This window comes from Salvelinus sp. IW2-2015, linkage group LG28 (assembly GCF_002910315.2).
Source record: "Salvelinus sp. IW2-2015 linkage group LG28, ASM291031v2, whole genome shotgun sequence".
NCBI lineage: Eukaryota > Metazoa > Chordata > Actinopteri > Salmoniformes > Salmonidae > Salvelinus > Salvelinus sp. IW2-2015.
In genome coordinates this window covers 22,607,957-22,633,216 of record NC_036868.1, presented here as the reverse complement: position 1 = coordinate 22,633,216, position 25,260 = coordinate 22,607,957, and the positions used below count along the sequence as shown (strand labels likewise).

General features: G+C 42.7%; 2 protein-coding genes across 6 annotated transcripts in view; one reads left to right on the top strand and one right to left on the bottom strand.

The window, feature by feature from the left end:
- Positions 1 to 994: 994 nt before the first annotated feature.
- Positions 995 to 25,260, bottom strand: part of rad51b (RAD51 paralog B) — a 68,264-nt gene continuing 43,998 nt past the window's right edge. For 3 of the 5 annotated variants that reach the window (XM_023974276.2, XM_023974274.2, XM_023974275.2), the window contains one exon: positions 17,020 to 19,333. In XM_023974276.2, the coding sequence (XP_023830044.1) occupies positions 19,200 to 19,333 (134 nt within the window). In that variant the 3' untranslated portion in view covers positions 17,020 to 19,199. Of the gene's footprint in view, positions 1,224 to 17,019; positions 19,334 to 25,260 lie in introns of those variants that run through there. The other 2 variants (XM_070435945.1, XM_070435944.1) reach the window with 2 other exon arrangements.
- Positions 2,423 to 8,082, top strand: zfp36l1b (zinc finger protein 36, C3H type-like 1b). The gene is made up of 2 exons (XM_023973869.2): positions 2,423 to 2,607; positions 5,076 to 8,082. Exons 1-2 carry the CDS (start codon positions 2,557 to 2,559, stop codon positions 6,126 to 6,128), a joined length of 1,104 nt encoding a protein of 367 aa, XP_023829637.1. The 5' UTR covers positions 2,423 to 2,556; the 3' UTR covers positions 6,129 to 8,082.

The following is a 25,260-nucleotide window of genomic DNA, read 5'->3' as shown; positions in this document are numbered from 1 at the left end:
TGATACAAACCCCCCAAAAATCAATTTTAATTACAGGTTGTAAGGCAACAAAATAGGAAAAATGCCAAGGGGGGTGAATACTTTCGCATGCCACTGTATTGCTACATCAGCCTTTCTCAAAACCTGGTCCAGCGCCTGTACATGGAGGAATACTTGCTGGCCTGGGGCATATTTGTCTTGAATATGACAGCATATTTGAATCGAATAAATACTTGACATATGCCTACTTGCGCAATGCGCTGAACTATGCATTCTGCAGTCTAGGTTGAAGGTTGGATATATTTTGAACCTAGGCTGCAGTAAACAAATTGTGTTGACATTATGAAGTGTAGCTACACCAAACACACACAACAATGAACACCAAAAGGTTATTCGAGGAACATTAAAGGGGGTTTTTGAATAATCCTTTTAAAGAGGTTTCAATTTGAAGAACCGCTAAAATATATTCCAGAAATCCTTTCTTTTTAGTGTGGCGCGGGACTGCTGCTGGGACCCGCAAGTGACAATGATTTATCAAGCAAACATACAATTGCCGCTTTCAAGATGTAGACATGGATCACATGCGTAAATTGATGAGGTCACATCTGAGCCAAACTCTGCTCAAATTCGAGGATTAGGTTACTTCCCCTGAAAATCTGATCCGCGCCAAATGATGCGTAATCCTTGTCACGGGTTATTGAGGATAAACTATTGCGCGCTCGTTTGAATGAGATGCGCCTTTCCACACTCTGGCTGTTCAGCAGAAGAAAATACACTCTAATAATTAAAGGTTCCTGGAGGTTCCTTTAGGGGTTCTTCAAATTGAAACTGTGGGGGAACCCCAATAAATTCTTCGAAGAATAAAAGGGGATGTTAATTAGTTGATGTTAATGTGTTGATGTTCTCCGTATCCATAGCCAGAATGACTGTGCAGAGCATGGTGATCGAACAGGTTTCCAGTTATATTCATGTGTATGGAGTTTGAAGTCTGTGAATCCCAAAGAATAGTAATTATACAGATCAACAAAACATGCACACTACAGTATTCATACCTTGTTTTTTGTGGTAAATGTGAATGTAAAAAACTGTTTTGATAATGTTTTTCATACACATACCTTGTCCATAATGTAGAGGCCTATGGGATATTCATTGAAGAGGTAAGAGAGGAATATGGTAAATGTGATCTGCATAATAATTTACCAATACCTATTGACATACCTTTGTATGCCTCCTCGTCTTCATACCTGCAGACACAGACACAAAGGTGAGCAGTTTAGTCATCTGCACTCAATACAGCTAGCCTTCAACATATTGTTACCTCTTTGTTGATTGATATTGACTTGTGTCCATTTTCTGTTTTAGAAAGATTTGCACAAATATGAAAAGATGGTATCATCMTAAAACAATATCAATTTAGATCATACAAGGGACACACCTTACCTTAAATTGAGGAGACTTTACATATTTCATTTAAGTGCCAGACCTACTGTACTTTCAAATCCAAATTTTTCAGTTGAGTAGTTAGGTTCTTGCAAGAACCCCCACCAACTAAGGAGGTTTCTCGATTAATCCCACCTCCTGTGGGGTTCTTGGAAGAACCTATTGGGGGCAATTYTCAGTGCCAAGAATCCTAAGGTTCTTTGAAGAACTTTGAGGATCTTAGAAGAACCCTTGTTGATCCCCTCATTTTTAGTCTCCCCGAAACTCAGCGAGATGGCAGTGAAGACATGAATCCCCTTTTATTCTACCTTTTTATGTGAGACCAGCTTCTTCTCTCTTGCTGCAACAAAATATAAATGTCGCAGCAGACTGGCTGTTAAAAACACCTTGCGTGTCCCTCTTTCCCCCCGAGGTTTGAACTGTTGGTTTCCAGGAGACAGACACACCCGTCTCAATGATTAGGTGAGTCAAACATCTTGTACTATTCAATTTTTTTGTATATATCGATAGAAGAAAATATGTATTTGTTTATAAAGATTCAGTTGTTACATTGTTTTTATTGACAGCACAGGTAATATGATTGTGTATAACGACTCAGTTATTTCGGTATTGTCTTGTCATTTATAAACAGACAGCCCCAGAACACAGCCCATAAACAGAGCCCCTGAAGACCGCCCATGAAGAAAGCACAGAGAGCGACACTGTTCATGACTCCAACACAGACAGACACAGGCAGGCAAAAAGATAGACAGACAAACAAAGAGGAAGCCAAGTAAATACATAATTCATTAATTTTTATAAAGAAAAAGCGAGTTTCCATAATGTTTTACCAAAGCGGTCCCCAGAGGAATAAGGTCATGGCTTGGTCCCTGGGCCAAATTTTTTTGAAAAGGGGCTGTTCTGACTAGCAAGAAATAAGTGGTGAGGGCGAGACAGTTACTTGTGTCAATCACACTCAGGCCCCTCCCAGCAGACATAACCATGCATAGAGCTTTTAAAAGGGAACTRCGCACAACTGTTGCAGGACAGAGGGGGCTCTCTGCAGGGCAGAAAGAACACTTCAATCTGGACTTACCACCAGCCCTGTGCTTTAGATAAATTATTTTATATTTACTTTACAATATCCACTCAACAAAAATGACTGCAMGTATCGTTTCTCCTTTCTTCGACTACAACGAAATGAACAAGGTAATGAATGTGTATTGCTTGCTTCGAGCTGAGGGCTAGCTAATTGCTAGCTAACTTGGCTTCGCCTAGTTCATTTAACWTTTTCGGGATTGTTCAGCAAACGTTAGCGAGTGTTCTATGCACGTTTTGGATCATAAGTGACAAACTGATGATAAAGTATAAAGTGTTTACTGGCCGTTAACAATTCAGTACTTTAATAATTAGCTACCTTACCAGGCAACGTAAGTTATCGCTGCTTCTGTCACATGTTTTTTTTCTTCTGGTCTTGAGTAGTTAGCGTCGCGAATGTATCATTTATTTTAAATGTTGGTATATGATTATTTATTAACTAAGTGATCGCGAAAATGCAGCACGTAGCTATCTATGAGTTCACATCCCATGACATGCCAGCTATTTGGTTGAAAATGAGCAACAGGCGGATTCAACCCTAGCTGCTACTAGTTTTCTTGCAACAAYTTACGCGCTTGTGTGTGCAAACTGCTGTCTCGCACGGATAACGTTATGGAAATCTCACACACAGTACGAATTGTAAACAGTTGTGCCTACGTTTGAAAATATTGTCTACAAAGGTTACATGTCAGCATTTGACTACTGTGTATCTATATAGCTATGGCTTTTGAATTAGTTTACCCGATGTTTACTGGTTATCGTTTTTAATCTATTGTATTATCTAAGATGTCTAACTATGTAAAAGGCATTGGTGCCTATCACTAGGTAGGGCTTACCAGTTTTGCTGATTTCTAATCAATCACAGCACGTTTTTGGACATTCAGCAGTTATTACCCGATTAAGTACAATACCATTGGAAATTCATGATGAAAGGTCATTTTATATTCTTAACTTAAATTGAAATGCTGTCGCTGCTTAAAAAAATACATTTTGATAAATAGCCCAATGTCAAGAGTTTAAAATGTCCAAATCAATAACCAATATGCAGAAAAGGTGAAACAAAGTACTATGTTTATCTACACATATATGTGAAACAACAGTAATAATATTACATGTTTTTTTTTAAACGAGCACATTATCACTGTTAGAGGACAACCTGCAGAAAAGTGAGMTACATTTTGGAATGTTGCATTTTTGATAGACGTCACCAAAAGAAAAGAAATGCAACACTGTTGTCAATACTCATATCGATTGTCATGTTAAAATCAATTAGATTCAATTAGCTAGAGGGGGGAAGATGAGTTTTCACGTCCTGTTAAAAACTAACACCGCTCAAAAAGCCACTCGTAATCTGGAAATAATGTGTACATCACTTGTTGTTAATCACTTCCATCGATATTACGCTGAAATCAATAGAACAGGGGTAAACGTTTGGAGTGTAGTGCTGTTTAAATTAACACTTCAAAGGCCACACCGAAACATGGCATAACCGATACATGGTTGGTTRGATGAGGACTTTTGGAATGTCTGACGTTGATTTGACTTGACATTGGAWGAAGCTAACCACTTAGCAAGATGGCTAACTAGCTACTAAATTAGCAAACCAAATGCTGAACTGCAGAGCATTTTAGCACATTTTAGACAGTAACTTAATAGTTATAAGATATCTAGCTGGTAAAGATTTTGGTTTGAATTCTACACGGTAACTAGATCACCTGGCTGCACAACAGTGAGTGACTCAAGAGACTGGGGGACTGACTACCTGTTAACTTTATAATGAAAAATTGTGACCTGTGAAATGAATGTTATCTTCTATCTCAAGGTATTGCACAAGTTGACTACAGGTATTTACTTAAAGTAGATACAAATGTCTGGATGGATAGGTATGTGTTTCAACAGTATTGAAAAACCGTCCCGTGGCTATTTCCAAATACGCCGGTATGACGCCTACCAATCTGAGGTAAAAAGGATGTATAATTCCACTCAACTTAATTGGATGAAAATGCAAGCTTGTTTAAGGTAGTAAAACAAACAGTCCACATTASGGGAAATTGGCACAATATAAAATCATTTAATATGTCAAAATAATTCAACATGTCAATTTAAGATGATAGTATGTTTCCTACTTAAACTGTTGCAACATTGTCACTCATTTAACCATTTAGAGTGTTGGGAAACATGCTCTCAATCACAATGTATCTAGGTGCTTTAGATTAGAGCCTCTATAGCATCTGTGCAGCAGCCTGAGGGTTTGCGGTCTGTACTATCACTGTCGCGCCAACATGCTATGGCCATAATTGTTTGGCAGTGCTTTTTATTTGATTGACAGCTAGTTAGAGTAAACGGATTGCACTATTGTCGTTAACTTGTGACTTTGGAGACCAGTCTTTCTATAGTGCTGTTGAACTAGTAMGTTTTTCATAAAGATTCTGGATCTGCTTTTGTAATGAGTCTGGAYTGTAACCTAACACGGCTAGCTCCAAACTTTTTGGGAGAAATTGACTAGGGGTGTTTATTTCAGTACTGATTGACATGGACACTTTTTTTTATTAAGCATGACTGTGTTCTTTTCTTTGCAGAACAATAAGATGTTTAACTACAACAACAATACTTTCGGTGGGCCCCACTCCACATCTGTCCCAGCCTGCACTAGTGCCAACAACCCTCCCTCTTGCCCCCCCACTGGTTCCCTGCTGGACAGGAAGGTAGTGGGGGCCCCCTCTGCAGGGGGTAGTGGGCTGTTCCAGCGCCGCCACTCGGTCACCCTCCCCAACGCCAAATTCAACCAGAATCAGTTCATCAATAGTCTCAAGGCTGACCCCTCCTCGCTCCTGATTGGTGGTGGTGGCAGTAACAACAAGGAGAACCGCTTCCGGGACCGCTCCTTCTCCGAGACCGGGGATCGCCTCAAGCCGGGCAGCCAGCTCCAGTGCCTTGGCGGCGGGCAGGGCCAGCAGCAGCAGCAGGTCAACTCCAGCCGCTACAAGACGGAGCTGTGCCGGCCCTTCGAGGAGAACGGCACTTGCAAGTACGGCGACAAGTGCCAGTTTGCCCACGGCATGCACGAGCTGCGTAGCCTGAGCCGCCACCCAAAGTACAAGACGGAGCTGTGCCGCACCTTCCACACCATCGGCTTCTGYCCCTACGGCCCGCGCTGCCACTTCATCCACAACGCAGAGGAGCGCCGCGGCCCGCCGCCACCGTTCTCCACTTTCAACAAGATGGAGCGCCCCCGTCTCCAGCACAGCTTCAGCTTCGCCGGCTTCCCCAGCCAGGGYGGTCTACAGGACAGCCCCACCTCGGTCACCCCGCCGCCCATCTTCTCCACAGAGGACCTGGGCGAGTGGCCCATTAACCCCTTCACCTACTCCAGCCAGGAGTTGGTCAATCTGTTTGGCCCGAGCCTAGTAGGGGGGCCCCCTGTCTTGGAGCCCAACCTGCTGGCCCCGGCGCCGCACTCCCCCACTACCCCCTGCTTCTTCCGGCCCATGTCGGAGTCTCCCGCCAGTCCCCCGGACTCTCTCTCAGACCTGGAGGGCTACCAGAGCAGTCAGAGCGGCTCTGAGTCCCCCAGCCTGGACGCCTCACGCCGCCTGCCCATCTTCAGCAGGCTCTCCATCTCTGATGATTAGAGAGCCTACACCCCCAGTGCCTGGGATGGATGCATGGAGTGAGAAAGAGAAAGTGAGTGCCTGTCTCCCCACGGTCCTGTCCCCCTTGTCTCCTGGCCTTGTTTACAACCCAGAAGTGGACATGATTCTCTGTAGCAGTGTTGTAGCCACTGAGTCCAATCAGAACTCAGCTACCCTATTTCCCCCCCCCCCCCCCCATCTCAGATGACTCCAATTAGCCAAAAGAGGTGTTTTTGTTTTACCCAAACAATCATTCAGCCAAGTGGTCACTCAAGAATCGTGAGTAGCAAGTTGGCCCTGGGTGAAGTGCTACAATAATGGTGAACAGTAGAAATCAGAGGGGATGGATAAGGTCTGTGGGAAGTTTCAGTATGTCCCAAGGCAGGATTCCCCTGTCGTTTTGTGTGTAGCGGTGCTGCATATCTTCACTTTGCCATTGCTGCCTGTGCCACAGCTATCTTCAAACATCCCATACTTTTTCGTCTCAAGAGGACTTGTGACAAATTCGTGCTCCATTTTTTTAAAAAAGGGTCACATTTCTCTTCAAGTTAAACAATCAAAAAAATGATTGGACTACCAGATTAAATGAAGTGCCTTGGTGTTGTCCGATCAATGTGCGGGACTACAATTGTTACTTTTCCCACGTCCTAATGATTGCAAAAAAAATCTATATGTTCTGTTTTTTTTTTTTTTAAATAAAAAAATATATATATTATGAGGACTGGACAAACACACAGGTGTTTTTAAAAATTTTAGAATCAGGGCTGGAAGAATTTTTCATTTTCTTTTGGCGCTACTAAGAACCCTTAGTAAATGTCTGTTTGGTTTCTTTAGTTGTGTGGAAGGAGTAGGACTGTTCATCAATGTAAACTGGTCGTTCAACATTCATATTTGAGCTTGGCCTGTCCCCCCCCCCCCCGTTCTCCTAGCTCCCACTCGGCTCAATAGCTGACTGAGATGTCACCGCTGTCGAAAATCACATGAGCGCCATGCTCTCCCATCGATTCCACCTTGTTCAACTATATTGTTTTGTCAAACCTTCAAACGGAAGGTTTGCTTGTCACTGCTTATTTAACTTATCAAAATGTATTTATTGCTGATCTTAAAGCATTTTTTTTTTTGTATTTATCTGGATAATGAAACAATAGAATATATTTTCTTTTATGTTAAATTATGATCTTCCGTATTAATCGTAAGATTGTGAAGACTTTTTTTTTTTTTTTTTTTTTTTACAGGTAATATATTATACTGCAATGACATTTTTTGTTTTGTAACTACACTTTGATTTATTTTGAAAGTGAATCTTAATTTAAATACAAAAATGCAAATGTTTTGCATTTATATTTATTGTTTTTCCTCTTCCCTGATATTGGACTGCGGTTTTCAGGTTCTCTATTTTGATGTCTTAATTTCTCTTCCAGTTGTGGGCTGCAGCAGCTCTCAAAGGCCCTCTAGAATGTAGATGAAGTTGAGTAACAGTCCTCTTCCTGTTATTTCACTGTCCTTTTGACTGGGGAAAATATACATTTTAGTATTTAAGAAGTCACTTAGCCTATATAACCAGCATTTATGCTGTAAACGACAAATAGAAAGCTCTTATTTTAATTAGTAATGGACGCTCACCTATTCCGCAATACCATGCATACATTTACTAGCACTTTTAGTTGATGTGTTGTTGGACCACTCGTTCCCATAAGTGCCTATCAATACATTCCAGGTATCCCCAAGCGTTGTGCCTTTATCACATGCTTTATAACACAGCAGATTTAAGGCCAAACTTGTAGTTAAGTATAAAGGTTAACAGGATTGACGCATGACATGAAAAGCAACAGTTGAATGTATTCTTTATAGCAGCTGTTGCTGTTCACTACAGTAATTTCATTGTTCTCATGTATTTTTTTWAATGACAGATTGCAGTTTAAACTTGACTAATAAAACCCATATTTCTATTGAACGTATGTCTTCCTGATTGACGAGGGTTGTTTGTGGCCGAGGTTGGCAACATTTTCGTTGTATTTCTTATCACTGTTTATGTAATGATCATATACAGCAACCCTCACATCACATGACTAGGGTGAGAGAATATGTATCAGTGGMGAAAGCAGCCCATGTACTAGAAGCTGGCTCTATTTGGGCTGGGCATTGAAGGGGAACCATAGAGTTTGTGGGTGAAGCGGTGCTATTGAAATCTTGAGCAAACAGCCCTGTTTGTTATCCTACCACATCTTTGCCTTATCTTGCTACAGTCTCTACACCAGCAAACTGGGGAACTTTGTTTGAAAGTTCCCATTGAAAAGCTACCGTCAGACCAAAAAATTACTTAAACAGTTTTCCAGGAAAACATTTCCAAGACAGGAAATCCAACTTCTGTGCTTTCTCTCTCTGAAACTATTGTTGGGGGTTGGTGTGCTGCTYTACTGTGATTTTAAAGAAACTGAGGAACAGCAGCCATAACTTTCAGTGTTGCTACTTCTCGTCTTGAGGCCCTAGATCAGCCTTTCACCATGGTTACTGTAAGGTAGGAGACTTGAGCTTTTACAGTGTTGACTCTCCCATGTGTTTTGGCCAAGCTCTCTCCCAGTCCCTTAGTTAKGCCTGTTACAGCTGATGAACTGCAGGTTCAGTTCATTTGTTATTCCACACTAGGCAGAGCCAGGGCTGGTTCCCCTGAGGCCTGGACTTATCTCCAATTTCCTCACAGAGACAAGTTAGGAACCCGGCTGCTCCATTAGTTTAAGTCAATTCAAACTTAAAGCAAAACAGCATGGAATGGTACTCAGGTTTTCATTGTAGTATGCTAAGCAAAAACATCTCTTGTTTCACTTCTTACCTCATGATCCAGCTACGACCTTGTTGGTTTAGTACTCTCTCGGCTGCCTTAACCCATTTAAATGTAGCCTAGAAACCAAACCACTACCTGCTAATGACAAACACCCAAGGCGTGACACTTTACTAGAGAGAAGTGTACTTGTTTCAACAAGTGGGTGGGTGTTGCCTGAGGGACAAGGTGTAAAATATTCTCAAGTGCTGCGAATCCTTAGCACATCAATGATTTCTGATTCCTTTGAACAGAGACTCCTGCAGGAGGATCACTGTGCAGTCAAAGTTGCTGTGTTGTGTTTTATATTGGTTGAATATATATATACACATGTAAAGTGTTGGTCTCATGTGTCATGCGCTGAAAAGACTCCAGAAATGTTCCATATGCACAAAAAGCTAATTTCTCATTTTGTGCACATTTGTTTACATCCCTGTTAGTGAGCATTTCTCCTTTGCCAAGATAATCCATCCACKTGTCAGGTGTGGCATATCAAGAAGCTGATTAAACAGCATGATCATTACACAGGTGCACCTTCTGCTGGGGACAAAAGGCTACTTTATAATGTGCCGTTTTGAGGGAGTGTGCAATGGGCATGCTGACTGCAGAAATGTCAACCAGAGCTGTTGACAGAATTTAATGTTAATTTCTCTACTGTAAGCCRTKTTAGAGATTTTGGCAATAAGTCCAACTGACATCACAGCCACAGACTGCATGTAACCACAAGCTCAGGACCTCCACATCTGGCTTCTTCACCTGTGGGATCGTCTGAGACCAGACAGCTGGTGAAAGTGAGGAGTATTTCTGTCTGTACTAAAGTCCTTTTGTGGGGGAAAAACTGATTCTGATTAGCTGGGCCTGGCTCCAAAGTGGGTGGGCCCCTGCCCAGTGATGTGAAATCCATAGATGASGGCCTAATTTATTTATATAAATTGACTGATTTCCTTATGAACTGAGTAACATTTTTGAAATTCTTGCATGTTTTGTTCAGCATATACTTTTGTACACTATATATATATATACCTCTTATAATTCGTAGGTTCTGATATTTCAACCACACCTGTTGCTGGCAGATGTATAAAATCAAGCACACAGCCATGCAATCTCCATAGACAAACATTGGCAGTAGAATGGCCTTACTGAAGCGCTCAATGACTTTCAACGTGGCACCATCATAGGATGCCACCTTTCCAACAAAGTCCGTTAGTAAAATCTCTGCCACGCTGGAGCTGCTCCGGTGAACTGTAAGTGCTGTTAGTGTGAAGTGAAAACATCTAGGAGCAACAATGGCTCAGCCGCGAAGTGGGGAGGCCACACAAGCTCACAGAACGGGACCGCCGAGTGCTGAAGCACATAGCGTGTAAAAATCATGTCACTCACTATCGCATTCCWAACTGCCTCTAGAAGAAATGTCAGCACAATAACTGTTTGTCGGGAGCTTCATGAAATGGGTTTCCATGGACGAGCAGCCGAACACAGGCCTAAGATCACAATGCCATGCGTCAGCTGGAGTGGTGTAAAGCTCGCTGCCATTGGACTCCGGAGCAGTGGAAACGCATTCTCTGGAGTGATGAATCACGCTTCACCGTCTGACGGACGAATCTAGGTTTGGCGGAGGCCAGGATAACGCTACCTGTCCCAATGCATAGTGCCAACTGTAAAGTTTGTTGGAGGAGGAATAATGGTCAGGGACTGTTTTCATGGTTTGGGCTAGGCACATTAGTTCCAGTAACGGGAAATCGTAACGTTACAGCATACAATGACATTCTTTCCTGTTTCAGCATTACAATGCCCCCGTGCACAAAGCAACGTCCATACAGAAATGGTTTGTCGAGATCGGTGTGGAAGAACTTGACTGGCCTGCACAGAGCCCTGACTTCATCGCCCAATATCAGTCCCCGACCTCACTAATGTTCGTGGCTGTATGGAAGCAAGTCCCTGCAGCAATGTTCCAACATGGAAAGCATTCCCAGTGGAGGCTGTTATAGCAGCAAAGGGGTGGACCAACTCCATATTAATGCTCATGATTTTGGAATGAGATGTTTGACGAGCAGGTGTCCACATACCTTTGGTCATTTAGTGTATTTCCACACTATGTGGTTGGAATAATACTGTGAAATTATAAAAATGATGAAAATGCCCTTTTAGTGTAGGTCGCCTGACATTTCAGCCTATTTTGCTGGGATGGAGTTTTGGCCTGCCTGGCAGTTAATTAGTTCATAGACCAATAAGGAAGAGTTACAAACCTCTCTGCCAGTAGCCTATACGGAGTAGTCAGAAAACACTAATATACAGTTTTCAGGGATACAGTATTTTCAACCTAACTTCCATTTCCCCTGAAAAACGGAAGTGAGAACTCCGTTAAAGCGTCTTTCAACGCCTGCTACGCTAGGTTACTATGCCAATAACAGCTTGTTTTCAGTTTTCCCCTCCCCACTCAGACCACTGCCAGACAGTCCTAGCAAAATTCTTGCTTGAGAAATAGCTCTTTGCTAAGAAGCTATTTGTTTCATTTTTGACAATTTTAATTGAAAACAATCACAGTAAGGTACTTAATTGTTACCCAGAAATGATTTGATAATGCTCATAATCCTCATAATGCTGTATTTTCCCATGTATTTGAAACAGAGAACAAACCGAGCGAGCGAGAGGGACAGAGAGCTACTGGGTTCTCTCTATCAGACTAAAGCATTTGGCTCTACATACATTTTAATTTTACCCCCCTTTTCTCCCCAATTTCATGGTATCCAATTGTTAGTTACTATCTTGTCTCATCGCTACAACTCCCGTACGGGCTCGGGAGAGACGAAGGTCGAAACACAACCCAACCTTATGCGCTTCTTAACACAGCGCGCATCCAACCCGGAGGAAACACCGTGCACCTGGCGACCTTGGTTTGCGTGCACTGTGCCCGGCCCGCCACAGGAGTCGCTGGTGCGCGATGAGACAAGGATATCCCTACCGGCCAAACCCTCCCTAACCCGGACGATGCTAGGCCAATTGTGCGTCGCCCCACGGACCTCCCGGTCGCGGCCGGCTGCGACAGAGCCTGGKCGCAAACCCAGAGTCTCTGGTGGCACAGCCCTAGACCACTGCGCCACCCGGGAGGCCCGGCWCTACATACATTAATAGCACTGAGGAAGGCCCAGATTTAAAAAGATGAGATGAGCGCACACATGGGGTAAATTAGGGGGAAGGGGTGTGAGAAGTTGAGCTCTATTCGCGGGGAGTGAAGGGGAATTGGGAACATCAACTTAAAGTAACACATGAGTAGGCCTATTTGACTGACCGATTCACCAACAGGCCTATTTGAATGACTGACAACAGTACTTGACTAAGTTGAGTTTGCCAAAGCAAAGGCATGGATGCAGTTGATCATTGACAATCATTGACAAAAGTGAGGGAAATGTTTTTTAATTGCAGGGAGTCGTTTTACTTGACAGAAGCCCTAAAGATCCTGATTATAGCACCAATACTAAAAGCGGGAGCCTGACTCAGATATAAACCTTTAGTAAAGTTTAATTACACAAGCAGAGATAATAACAAACTAGAAAACCTAAACAGAGTGAATATTAGAGCAGAGGGGCCATGCAATCTCTATCTCCCGTCCAGGCTGTATTACATCCGGCCGTGATTGGGAGTCCCATAGGGMGGAGCACAATTGTCCGGGTTTGGCCATCATTGTAAATAAGAATTTATTCTTAACTGACTTSCCTAGTTAAATAAAGGTTAAATTTARAAAATGAAATGTTCCATTGTCATTACCTTTCTCATTGGTTTGTAGRCGGCTGTAGCGACAGGGATGAGCTGATAGGGACAGACGGAAYGTGTTTTGCGTACTTCGCTCCCAGCCCCGTGACCCTGCTACAATTTCTCAGCCATTATATGACTTTTTCCAAGACTCCAGTGCTGTGCTGGCTAAGTCAACCTGCAGGAGCGGAGCCCGAGTCCAGTCACGTGGTTCTCCACCTCCCACAGGCCGTGTCATAAGTAACTCCTCGCTGCTGACTGGCTGCGAGTCAAGCCTACGACGACAGCATTGGGGGGATAAAAGCAGTTGCAAGGAGGAACTATGATTTGAGAAGTGCGGTTTTGGCACCGACTAGGGTCGTTTCTTGTTACAGGTGAAGGCGGGGTAGTGTGAGATACTGGGTAGTGTGAGATACTGCTGCGGGGTCTTTCTAACCATCATCAGGGCGTGTGAAGGAAAAAACAAAGGCTGACACCCCCGGTGAAGGAGTGCTGTCWGTCCCTGAGGCTGTGCTGGGGCCCTGTGACTGAACACTTTTAGCCAAGACTGAACAGCACTACTTTCTCCAACAAACAGCTACAGACTGGCATACCTGTCATCACTCATCATAAAGACTAGCTGTGTGTATGTGCGTGCGATACCTCAYTGCTGTTCTTTTCTTTTCCATTAGAAGTGAAATAGTGGTGTGTTTGAACTTGACAGAACGTTCTAATTCGGTGAGTTGACCAAACAGAACATAAAACAGCGTGAGGACTACTAAGGGGAAAACTAAGGGAAACTCCCATTGCTCTTTGATTGGCGTGAAAAGAATGGCTCGAACAAACCGCATATGACTAAAAAGACAAACATACTGCCTTTTGATACTCATATGAATACTTTATTACGGTTCCTCCTCTCTTTGGCAGTGAGCTATAACACACACACAAGAAAAAGCATGTGACTACTGTATGATGTATGTAAAAGAACACACACACAYAGGGAAAAACAACAGAAAAAGGAGGAACTACCCAAAACAACACCATTGTTCAGCTAATCAGCCAAACTTCCCATTAAAGCACTGGAGGGGCCATGGGAACAGAAGTCATGGGAACGGGAGGCATGGTAACGGCCTATCAAGTCCCATTCGAGTCAGCAGAAGATTGATGGGTTTTCCTCGAGCTAAAAGCCACTTAAAGGGTGTCAATTAGTAGCCGACTGAGAGGCACTTTTCAGTCTCCCGGTAAACTCTCCCAGCAGTGGCTGTGTGTGCATGTGCGAAACCTGTCCAGCCTGCTCTCTCCTCTCGCCTAGTGCCCCAGGGGCTTGTAACCTGCTGAGCCACACAGCAGAGCACTGTTTAACCACAGRCGGCCACAGTTATACACAATGAGCCATTACACAGCAGCCACAGCACACAGAGCGTCAGTACTTACATACCACCACTCTGCAAGCCAGGGAGAAACATCTGTATATACATTCAGGCCTGGTGGTGAACACTCAGAGTGGTGGTATGTAAGTGAACACTCAAGGTCCAGAGTCCCGGATGAGTTAGTGCAATATGTTCTGTACTGTACTATACTGTGGGATGATGATGGTACAGTTGAAGTTGGAAGTTTACATACACWTTAGCAAAATACATTTCAACTCAGTTTTTCACAATTCCTGACATTTAATCCTAGCAAAAATTCCCAGTCTTAGGTCAGTTAGGATCACCACTTTATTTTAAGAATGTGAAATGTCAGAATAATAGTAGAGAATTATTTATATCAGATTTTATTTCTTTCATCACATTCCCAGTGGGTCAGAAGTTTACATACACTCAATTAGTATTTGGTAGCGTTGCGTTTAAATTGTTTAACTTGGGTCAAACGTTTCGGGTAGCCTTCACAGCCTTCCCACAAATAAGATCTGTGAAATTTGGCCCATTCCACCTGACAGAAGCTGTGTAACTAATCAGGTTTGTAGGCCTCCTTGCTCGTACACGCTTTTCAGTTCTGCCCACATATTTTCTATAGGATTAGGTCAGGCTTTGTGATGGCCTCCCCAAAACCTTGACTTTGTTGTCCTTAAGCCATTTGACACACTTTGGAAGTATGCTTGGGGGTCATTGTCCATTTGGAAGACCCATTTGCGACCAAGCTTTAACTTCCTGACTGATGTCTTGAGATGTTGCTCAATATATCCACATAATTTTCCAACCTCATGATGCCATCCTATTTGCGAAGTGCACCAGTTCCTCCTGCAGCAAAGCACCCCACAACATGATGCTGCCACCTGCGTGCTTCACAATGGGATGGTATTCTTCGGCTTGCAAGCCTTCCCCTTTCTCCAAAACACAACGATGTCATATGGCAAACAGTTCCATTTTTGTTTCATCAGACCATAGGACATTTCTCCAAAGTACGATATTTGCCCCATGTGCAGTTGTAAATCGTAGTCTGTTTTTTATGGCAGGTTTTGGAGCAAGTAGCTTCTTCCTTGCTGAGCGGCCTTTCAGGTATGTCGATATAGGACTCGTTTTACTGTGGATATAGGTACTTTTGTACCGGTTTCATCCAGCATCTTCACAAGGTCCTTTGCTGTTGTTCTGGGATTGATTTGCATTTTTCGCACCAAAGTACGTTCATCACTAGGAGACAGAACAGTCTCCTCTTGAGTGTATGACGGCTACGTGGTCCCATGGTGTTTATACTTGCGTACTATGTTTACAGATGAACGTGGTACCTTCAGGCGTTTGGAAATTGCTCCAAGGATGAACCAGACTTGTGGAGGTCTACATTCTTTTCTGAGGTCTTGGCTGATTTCTTTAGATTTTCCCATGATGTCAAGCAAAGAGGCACTGAGTTTGAAAGGTAGGCCTTGAAATAATCCACAGGTACACCTCCAATTGACTCAAATGATGTCAATTAGCCCATAAGAAGTTCTAAAGCCATGACATAATTTTCTGGAATTTTCCAAGCTGTTTAAAGGCACAGTCAACTTAGTGCATTTAAACTTCTGACCCACTGGAATTGTGATACAGTGAATTAAAGTGAAATAATCTGACTATAAACAATTGTTGTAAAAATGACTTGTGTCATGCCAAAGTAGATGTCCTAACCGACTTGCACAAACACATAGTTCGTTAACAAGAAATTTGTGGAGTGGTTGAAAAATGAGTTTTAATGACTCCAACCTAAGTGTATGTAAACTTCAGACTTCAACTGATATACTGAATGGACAAAACATTAGAAAGACCGTCCTAATATTGAGTTGCACTCCTTTTGCCCTAAGAGCACCTCAAATTTCAGCAGCATTGACTCTACAAGGTGTCGAAAGCGTTACACAGGGATGCTGTCCCATGTTGGCTGGATGTCCTTTGTGGTGCCATTCTTGATACACACAGGAAACTGTTGAGCGTAAAAACCCAGCAGCATTGCAGTTCTTGACACACTCAAACCGGTGCGCCTGGCACCTACTACCATACCCTGTCAAAGGCACTTAAATATTTTGTCTGCCCATTCAACCTCTGAATGGCACACATACGCAAAGTAGCAGCAGCGTAACGGGGAGGGGGGGGGCAATGCAAATAGTCTAGTAGCCATTTGATTAGATGTTCAGAAGTCTTATGGCTTGGGGGTAGAAGCTGTTTAGAAGCCTCTTGGACCTAGACTTGACGCTCTGGTACCGCTTGCCGTGCGGTAGCAGAGAGAACAGTCTATGACTAGGGTGGCTGGAGTCTTTGACAATTTCTTGGCCCTTCCTCTGACACCGCCTGGTATAGAGGTCCTGGATGGCAGGAAGCTAGGCCCCGGTGATGTACTGGGCCGTACGCACTACCCTCTGTAGTGCCTTGCGGTCGGAGGCCGAGTAGTTGCCATACMAGGCAGTGATGCAACCCGTCAGGATTCTCAATGGTGCAGCTGTAMAACCTTTTGAGGATCTGAGGACCCATGCCAAATCTTTTCAGTCTCCTGTGACATCAATAAGGGATCATCGCTTTCACTTGGTCAGTCAATGTMATGGAAAGAGCATGTGTTCCTAATGTTTTGTACACTCAGTGTAGGCTAGTCTTTGAGCAGTGTCCAGGAGGAAATCCGCCCAGTTGTGTATGAGAGGTTCTGTGTCTGGCTTTCACCTGTGTTCCTGACACCGAGTACCACTTCTATAAAACATTGACAGACCTGCCTGGCTGGTACTCCCATCAGTCTCCCCTTGAGCAAACTCTGAGCTAGCTTCCCTTCACCTTCACTTCAGAGAAGCCAGCTAGTAAGACAGCGGCATTGCAATAGATCTATGACCAATCCTTCTTTCGCACACACAGGAACTGATAAGGGATTAATACAACACTGACTTCAGTCTGGTAGGTTGGTGAAGTGTGTTATTTTAATATACAGTATTGTACATGATATTTTGAGAACAAGGGGAATGTTAAAGACACTAAGTCACAAACACAGAAAAACACACATACTGTGAGCAGACATGCACACACAAATTCAAACRCACACAGGACTCTACAGTTTTTACAAGGAGCACATGTGGTCCTAAGCTGAAAAATGTAGGAGCACAATGACAAATATTAAAGAGGCAATCCGCAGTTGAAATGATAAAAGGCTTGTTTCTGTAAAAGGTTGCGGGATGGGGCTGGAGAAATGTAACCACATTCAAACGCATAGATAGAGCTATCGATGCAAGGACTAACAATCCATGATATCAAAACTTTCATTTTTTGTTTTCAGGCTATACAGTCTTTGTTTAAATTTACTTTGGGAAAAACAAGCTCATGGGGCATTTATAAGTTATACTCCTCAAGAATCAATGGGTTTACATTATTCATTTATAAGTAAAAAAAAAAAATGGATGTAGTAACTGCAGATTGCCCCTTTTAATGAGAAGAATTGCCAGCAATTACAAAATATAGCCTACATTTATGGAATGGCGTTTGTTTATTTGCATGTAAAAAAAAAACATAACAATATTTGACTGGTCAAATAAGCTTTTAATATGACATGTCAAATAATACAATTCTATTGTAGAATGCTGTGTGTGCTGAATTTGCACGTGCAAGCCAAGAGCCACCATTATGATCACAGTCAAAGTTGTACAATACTGCGTTGGTAATAAGGAATTATTTGTTCGACCGAATGGGAAAACGTCTGTGTGAGCATTTGAAATTAGATCAGGATCAAGTGAGCAGGATCAAAAATGTTTGCAAATATCTTTGATACAGATGTTATCAGCAACTTCTGGGGTAACTAGCTAGCTTTAGCGGTGTACAAGATCTTCAATTTCTTGGCAATTTCTCRCATGGAATAGCCTTCATTTCTCAGAACAAGAATAGACTAACGAGTTTCTGAAGAAAGTGCTTTGTTTCTGGCCATTTTAAGCCTGTAATCGAACCCACAAATGCTGATTCTCCAGATACTCAACTAGTCAAAAGAAGTCCAGTTTTATTGCTTCTTTAATCAGGACAACAGTTTCATCTGTGCTAACATCATAGCAAAATGGTTTTCTAATGATCAATTAGCTTTTTAAAATKATKAACTTGGATTAGCTAACAACGTGCCATTGGAACACAGGAGTGATGGTTGCTGATAATGGGCCTCTGTACACCTATGTAGATATTTCATTAGAAATCATCCGTTTCCAGCTACAATAGTCATTTACAACATTAACAATGTCTACACTGTATTTCTGATCAATTTGATGTTATTTTAATGGACAAAAAAAATGTGCTTTTCTTTTTTTCTATTTAACACATTTTTCTTAACTTCTTAAAGCATTGTTGGTTAAGGGCTTGTAAGTAAGCATTTCACCTGTTGTATTTGGCGCATGTGACAAATAACATTTTATTTTTGAAGGCAAACTGCCAATTCCACTATTGTGGCTAAACCTTATTGTGGCTAGCTTCACATAGGTGGGTCCAACCACCATTAATCAAATAAGAACTGTCTTATAAATTAGAAGTATTTTAGATGACACCACCTAGCTAGATAGTTAGCTGGTTAACTATAGCTACTGAAACAGATGTCATTTTGCTATGTTTTTGGGGAAGAACATTGTTTGCATCTATAGAACATTGTTTGCATCTATCAGCTCGCTAGCTTTTTTATGTCCAGCAGTGATTGTGTAATCAATGTGTAATAACTACGTAAAACATTACTGAACGTGTTAAATTATTATGGTCCTGATTGGTCAACAAGCCTATTTGATGTGTCAAATAGCGTTATTTGATACGTCAAATAATGTTATTTGACTTGTCTTTTTTGACACGCAAAGACCCAAACAGCGTTCCATATACATTGGGTCTATACGAATCCTCATCTCCTAAAAAAGCTATTTTCCTTTCTTTCTGTGCCACCATGTTTGCATACTACTGAGGCTGCGGAGAAATCATTACAAAAAATTATTACCTGGGTGATTTGTTTTCTATGGGCACTGGTATTCCCAAATTAAAATTCCTGGTAGCACAGCAAAAATATTTAGCACTATTTAGCACCAAAATGGTAGCACTGTAGAGCCCTGACACACACAGTTCCCAGAGTCAAAGACGCTTCAGGTGGCCAACGGCAGCAGGATTGGCTTGTGTCAGGTTGTAGTTGAATCCTGTCCGCACTCTGATCGGCTGGAGGCCCGGGTCTGTGCCTTGATGCAACATTTCCTGGTTATCACCATTTCCTAGAAAACACACAAAACACAATACAGGGCCCTTAACATGCAATAGATCTGGGTCCCACTGAACAAAAGAAGCGAGGTATTACATTACCAGTGTATATGGATTTTCTTATTACTCGTCCATCTGAGTTTTATTCTGAATGACAAATACCCCCTCATCACGAGTTCTCTCGGCGACAGCCTGGGGCTTGAGGAAATTGCCGGTCATTGGTTTGTTTCAATAGGTTACCATATTGGTAGGGAGTCAGGGACCGATGTGGGCTCGTGCGAGGTAAACATTTACAGAAAACGTTGATCCAAAACAGACGATGTAAAACAAAACCTGGCCCAAAGAAAAATAGRGGATGGATTACTTAGATACCTATGGATGTCATCGAGGGTATTTTTATAAAATCTTTGAATAATCCTTATTCATTCCTCAAGGGGAGAGGAGCTGGGTTCAGAAAGCACAGGGCGGCTACAGACCATGACAAACAGCTGTACGTCTGTTTGACTGCATGAAGTGAAATGGGCCCAACTGACCAAATACATATTTAACTTGTCAAAGTGTACTGTATGCAGTTTAGACAGGTGAGGAGTAATCGTGGAGCTAGGCTAACTTTCCTTTTCATTCCTTATCCATGGTGTTTCTGTTAGGTATAATTATGGTATTTCTGGTAGGCAKGGTTGGGTAGGTTACTTTCTAAATGTAATCTGTTAGTTACYAGTTACCTGTCCAAAATTGTAATCAGTAACACAATTTYGGGATTACCCAAACTCAGTAACATAACATCTGATTACTTTTCCCTTAAAAGGCATAAGAAGACAAAAAGGACMCATCAAACGCATTTGGTATGTCATCATAGTGTTTGGTCTCTGACTGGTCAGACTCGCGCCAATGGAACAAACTTAAACTTGGGCATTTTTTCAATACCGAATTGAGAAAACAGAAAGATGTCAATTTATTAATATCCTTTCTGATTTTACAAGTAATCCAAGAAGTAATCTAGTTTCAAAAGTATCTGATTACAAACACACACAAATCTGCTAACATAACTGATTAGTTCGGATTACATATAATCAGTTTCTCCCTAACCCTGCTACTTCTGAGGAGCTAGGAGGTTCAAAAGGTGATAAACACCTGAATGTTTAGACTAGGCGTGGTTACAATGATGAAGAAGAGCGATTATTTTGTTGCAAATCACCGCAAATTTTTCTCAAATCTACTGTATCTAACCTACTAACGAAGACGCCCTACCCAACCAGTGTACTGCCACCACAATGCCGCCCCGATTCACCCGGCCCACATTTAGCTTTTGATAACGATAAAAACTGTCTTCTTTAATCTCAAAAGATGATCTTGCTCCAGAAAAGGGCAGAAATCATAATCACAGGCGATTGTCCTGAGAACAAAAGGCCTTTTGGGAGAAGTCAATCCTAAAGGGAAGCAGCAGGACTGAGGACAATGAGGAGCCCAGGMGATTATTCTGAACCCTGCCTGGACCAAACCCAGCCGTTCCCCACCTGTTTCTGTTTCTATCACAGACGTCCCTAGACACCAGGAAGTAAGGAGCACTGAATCACTACCCTATCCATGGGAAATCCTGGTTTATAAATTATTGCTCTACTGTATGTCTGCTGATCGCTTTGTCTAATATTTGTCTTGTATAGCTACATCCATTRCTATAACTGTGAGATGGTCCACTTACAGTATGGGTCGTACAAGGCCCCTGGAGAATGCCCACAGGATACGCCCCGATTCGGATGCTGATTACATTTAGAAAGTAACATGATCACCGACAACAATGAGACAGCCTATAGGGAGGAGGTCAGAGACCTGGCAGCGTGGTGCCAGGACAACAACCTCTCSCTCAACGTGAGTAAGACAAAGGAGCTGATCGTGGACTACAGGAAAAGGAGGGCCAAACGCGGATCGAGAGTTAAGTTCCTTGGTGTCCACATCACCAACAAACTATCATGGTCCAAACACACCAAGACAGTCATGAAGAGGGCACAACACCACCTTTTCCCCCTAAGGAGACTGAAAAGACTTGGCATGGGTCCCCAGATCCTCAAAAAGTTCTACAGCTGCGCCATCGAGAGCATCCTGATGGATTGCATTACCGCCTGGTATGGCAACTGCTTGGCATCCGACTAAGGCGTACGGCCCAGTACATCATTGGGGCCAAGCTTCCTGCCATCCAGATCCTATATACTAAGCGGTGTCAGAGGAAGGCCCAAAAAATTGTCAAAGACTCCAGTCACACAAGTCATAGACTATTCTCTCTACTACTGCACGGCAAGCGGTACTGGAGCTCAAAGTTTAGGTCCAAAAGGCTCCTTAACAGCTTCTACCCCCAAGCCATAAGACTGCTGAACAATTAATCAAATGGCCACCAGACTATTTACATTGACCCCCCTTGTTGCTACTACTCACTGTTTATTATCTATGCATAGTCACTTTACCCCTACCTACATGTAGAAATTAYCCCRACTAACCTGTACCTCTGCACATTGACTCRGTACCGTGTTACTTTTTACTATAGTTWGAGTAAATATTTTCTTAACTCTATTACTTGAAMTGCATTGTTGKTTAAGGGCTTGTAAGTAAGCACTTCACGGTAAGGTCTACACCTGTTGTATTCGGCGCATGTGACAAATAAAATTTGATGATGCAAGAAACATACAGAACATTAAACAACTCCCTTTCACAGCCACACTGTTGAGTGGAAACTGTTGAGATGTGGGGGAAGTGGAGTAGACTGGTYTATGAGGATGGAGTGAAAAGTCTAGGAGGCGGGGCACTTGATAAGAAGAAGATAGAGGGGAACACATGAGTGTCATTCCAGTTTCCAGAGGAGATTTATTGACTTTGTCCACCACAGAGGCCGGTTGCACCAGTTGGTCGTAAGTGGGTCGCAACTCTAGGTCTGACGTAAAATTAGCTCTATGTCGGACCAAAAAATTGGACCTGTTGCACCACCTGGGYATAAGCCCTTCTATGAGCTACACCTGGGCACAGTGGTGTAAAAATACTTTAAAGTACTACTTTTTTGGGTTATCTGTCCTTACTTTTTATATTTTCGACTACATTCCTTAAGAAAATATTGTACTTTTTACTCCATACATTTTCCTTGACACCCAAAAGTATTCGTTACATTTTGAATGCTTAGCAGGACAGGAAAATAGTCCAATTCACGCACTTCAACCGGACTCACTAAACACTCACATGCTTCGTCTGTAAATGTGTGCCCGTGGCTTTCTGTAAATAAAAAAAAAAACAAGAAAATGGTGCCATCTGTTTTGCTTAATATAAGGAATTTGAAATTATTTATACTTTTACTTGTGATACTTGAGCATATTTTAAACCAAATACTTTTACTCAAGTAGAACTTCACTGAGTGACTTTTACTTGAGACATTTTCTATTAAAGGTATCTTTACTTTTACCCAAGTATGACAGTTGGATACTTTTTCCACCACTGCCTGGGCGTRACTTCTACGGTTAGTAGGGAGCAGGCATAGGGTGTTCAATTGGGACCATCTTCTTTCATGATATGCACTGAAAATAATAGCGATCTATACATTTCAAAACAATGTGAGTCTCGTGTTCAGATTTCATAACCTCCGGGGGCTTTTCGAGTTGCCTATGCACGAGTCAATAATACACTTGATTTATGCTACATAGCATGTTAAATCTGTCTGATCAGATATTAGCAAACAAATAGATGAGCTGCCACCTCCAATTATTTGCCCAGACAGATCAAATAACCAAATATACATACAAAWTCGCATTGATTGTTAGACAAGTCAAGGGCTTTTAGTCGGGATATAGCCCCTATAGGCTTACGCGAGTGAAAAGCAAAATAATCAACCTGTTATACTAGGCTAGCGTAGGCTACATAGCTAGCTAACATGCTAGCAAACTTTTCTGATAACACTGTTAGAAGAGCAAACTAAACAAAAAATYCAAATCATGAACACTCACCTCATTGAGTTTCCATGACATCATTGTCACACGCCCCCTTATTTCAGTCCCCAGAATCTGACCTCTTGACCTTCCAAGACTCTATCATACAGCACGCTGCTATGCCCTCCCTGAGACAAATACAMGCGTAGCCGAAAGATAAGCAAACAATAAATACAGACCAAACTAGTCTGGCGGTCCCCACACGCCTGGTAAATGTTCTTCTCTAAACAGCCCTCCGTGTTTCAGACCTCCATTTTTCTACCTAGACTTTCAAACAATGGTTGGGTTGTACCAAAGCAGTAGTGACTGCTGGGGGGCGACGAGGAGGAAATGGTTCACTCCAGCAGTGAGATAAACTTCATGTGAATTTAATGTTCCGTTTCACTGCCTCTCTCTCTCTCTCTCTCTCTGTTTGCTGCTCGGCCTGTTATTACAATCACAGTTCGAGTCATAACCGAGGCAGCTCAAATTCATTTTTACGGCGTTTTAAAGTAACTGTACAATGAAAATCTCACTTTTAAAAGTTCACATTCTGTTAATTCATTCCCAAATAATATTATTGACTCATCCTATTTGTGGCCAAAGCACTTCAAAAACCCCACTTCAAACTTGCATCTAAAAATGTTTTTATTGCTATTTACTCATCAAGGATGATGTCATCCTCCTGAGGAGGATGAGCTGGCCAATCAGCAGTCTATTCACAAGAATATTTGTAATGACCGGTATACGCCCACACCCTTCCAACACAGAAAAGCAGTTTAACATACGTAATTAATCATTTTTTTAAAGAAAACTATTTCCCTCATATTATAATGAATTATAGATCATATTTCATAGAAATCTGGAAACACTGGATAGTTCTTTYAACACGACCACACTCATAAACAGGCCCGGAGATGAGTCAAGATAGTTATGGAGGATTTGCTTATGACGGACTTTTTCCCCCTTCCAAAATGAAGCAAAACAAGACAAAATGGGTCAGTCGTAGTGAGGCACCAGAGAGAATAACAACTCGGATGGAGGAGGACAGATCCTCTCTTCTCCTCTACAGGGCATTGTGGGAAGCAGAGATTACATATTAGGAGGAGAGTGGAATTCAAGAAAAATTAGATGGTGTGTGTGTGTGTCAGAGGGAGATGAGCGATAGAAAGCGATCTGCAGGCAGGGGTCCATATCAGCGATAGGGGATGGGGAACAGAACAGGAGCTCTGCATCTGTCTGTCAGAGGGGGCTCCTGTATCCACCCCTCCACCTTTAATTTATGGCCCCTCAGACGGAGACAGTYGGGATCAGAGAAGGAGATAAAGGGGAGTCCTGAAATGAACACCTTGGTAAAACCTGCCGCTGTATAAAGTAACGCAGGGCGGGGGGCCCTCCTGCTGGAGCTGAGCCAAGTCCATCTCCGCCCCAGCAGCCTCCGCCAAGCTCTCTGCTGGCCAGTCTCTGGTAACAACATGGGGCCTATAGGAGCCTAGGGCTATACTGTAGCAGGGTGTTAGCCCTAGGCACACACACACACACAGAGAGGGGAACTAACAACACTCCCACCACCATCCTCCAAGCCTCTCTGCTGTACTGAGCACTCCGCCTGTTTGAAGTCTTACATAATAGTAAATAGCCCCTTCTCTCTCTCAGTTTCACAGGCCCGGGCCCAAGACAAACCTCACCAATAATCAAATCAAACTGCTAAATTACAGAGGGGCTATTACCACTCGGCACGCAGTTCAACTTCTCAGCGCAGAGATCCAGCCAGTCATGGGAGCTTGACCCTTGCGGAGCTCCAGAACTGCAGCAAGAGAGCAGCTAAAGGGTTCCAGATCCACAGCCTCTGATTGCTAATAATGAGTCAGTGTGCTTGGAGCTTGTATCCCAGGCAGCTAGAGACTCTTCTGGGCTGTGCGGTTGTGTTTCCCCCCCCTCCCCGGTACTCCCCTACCCCACTCCTCCCACCCTCTACCCCTTAGGCCCGCTGGAAACATTGA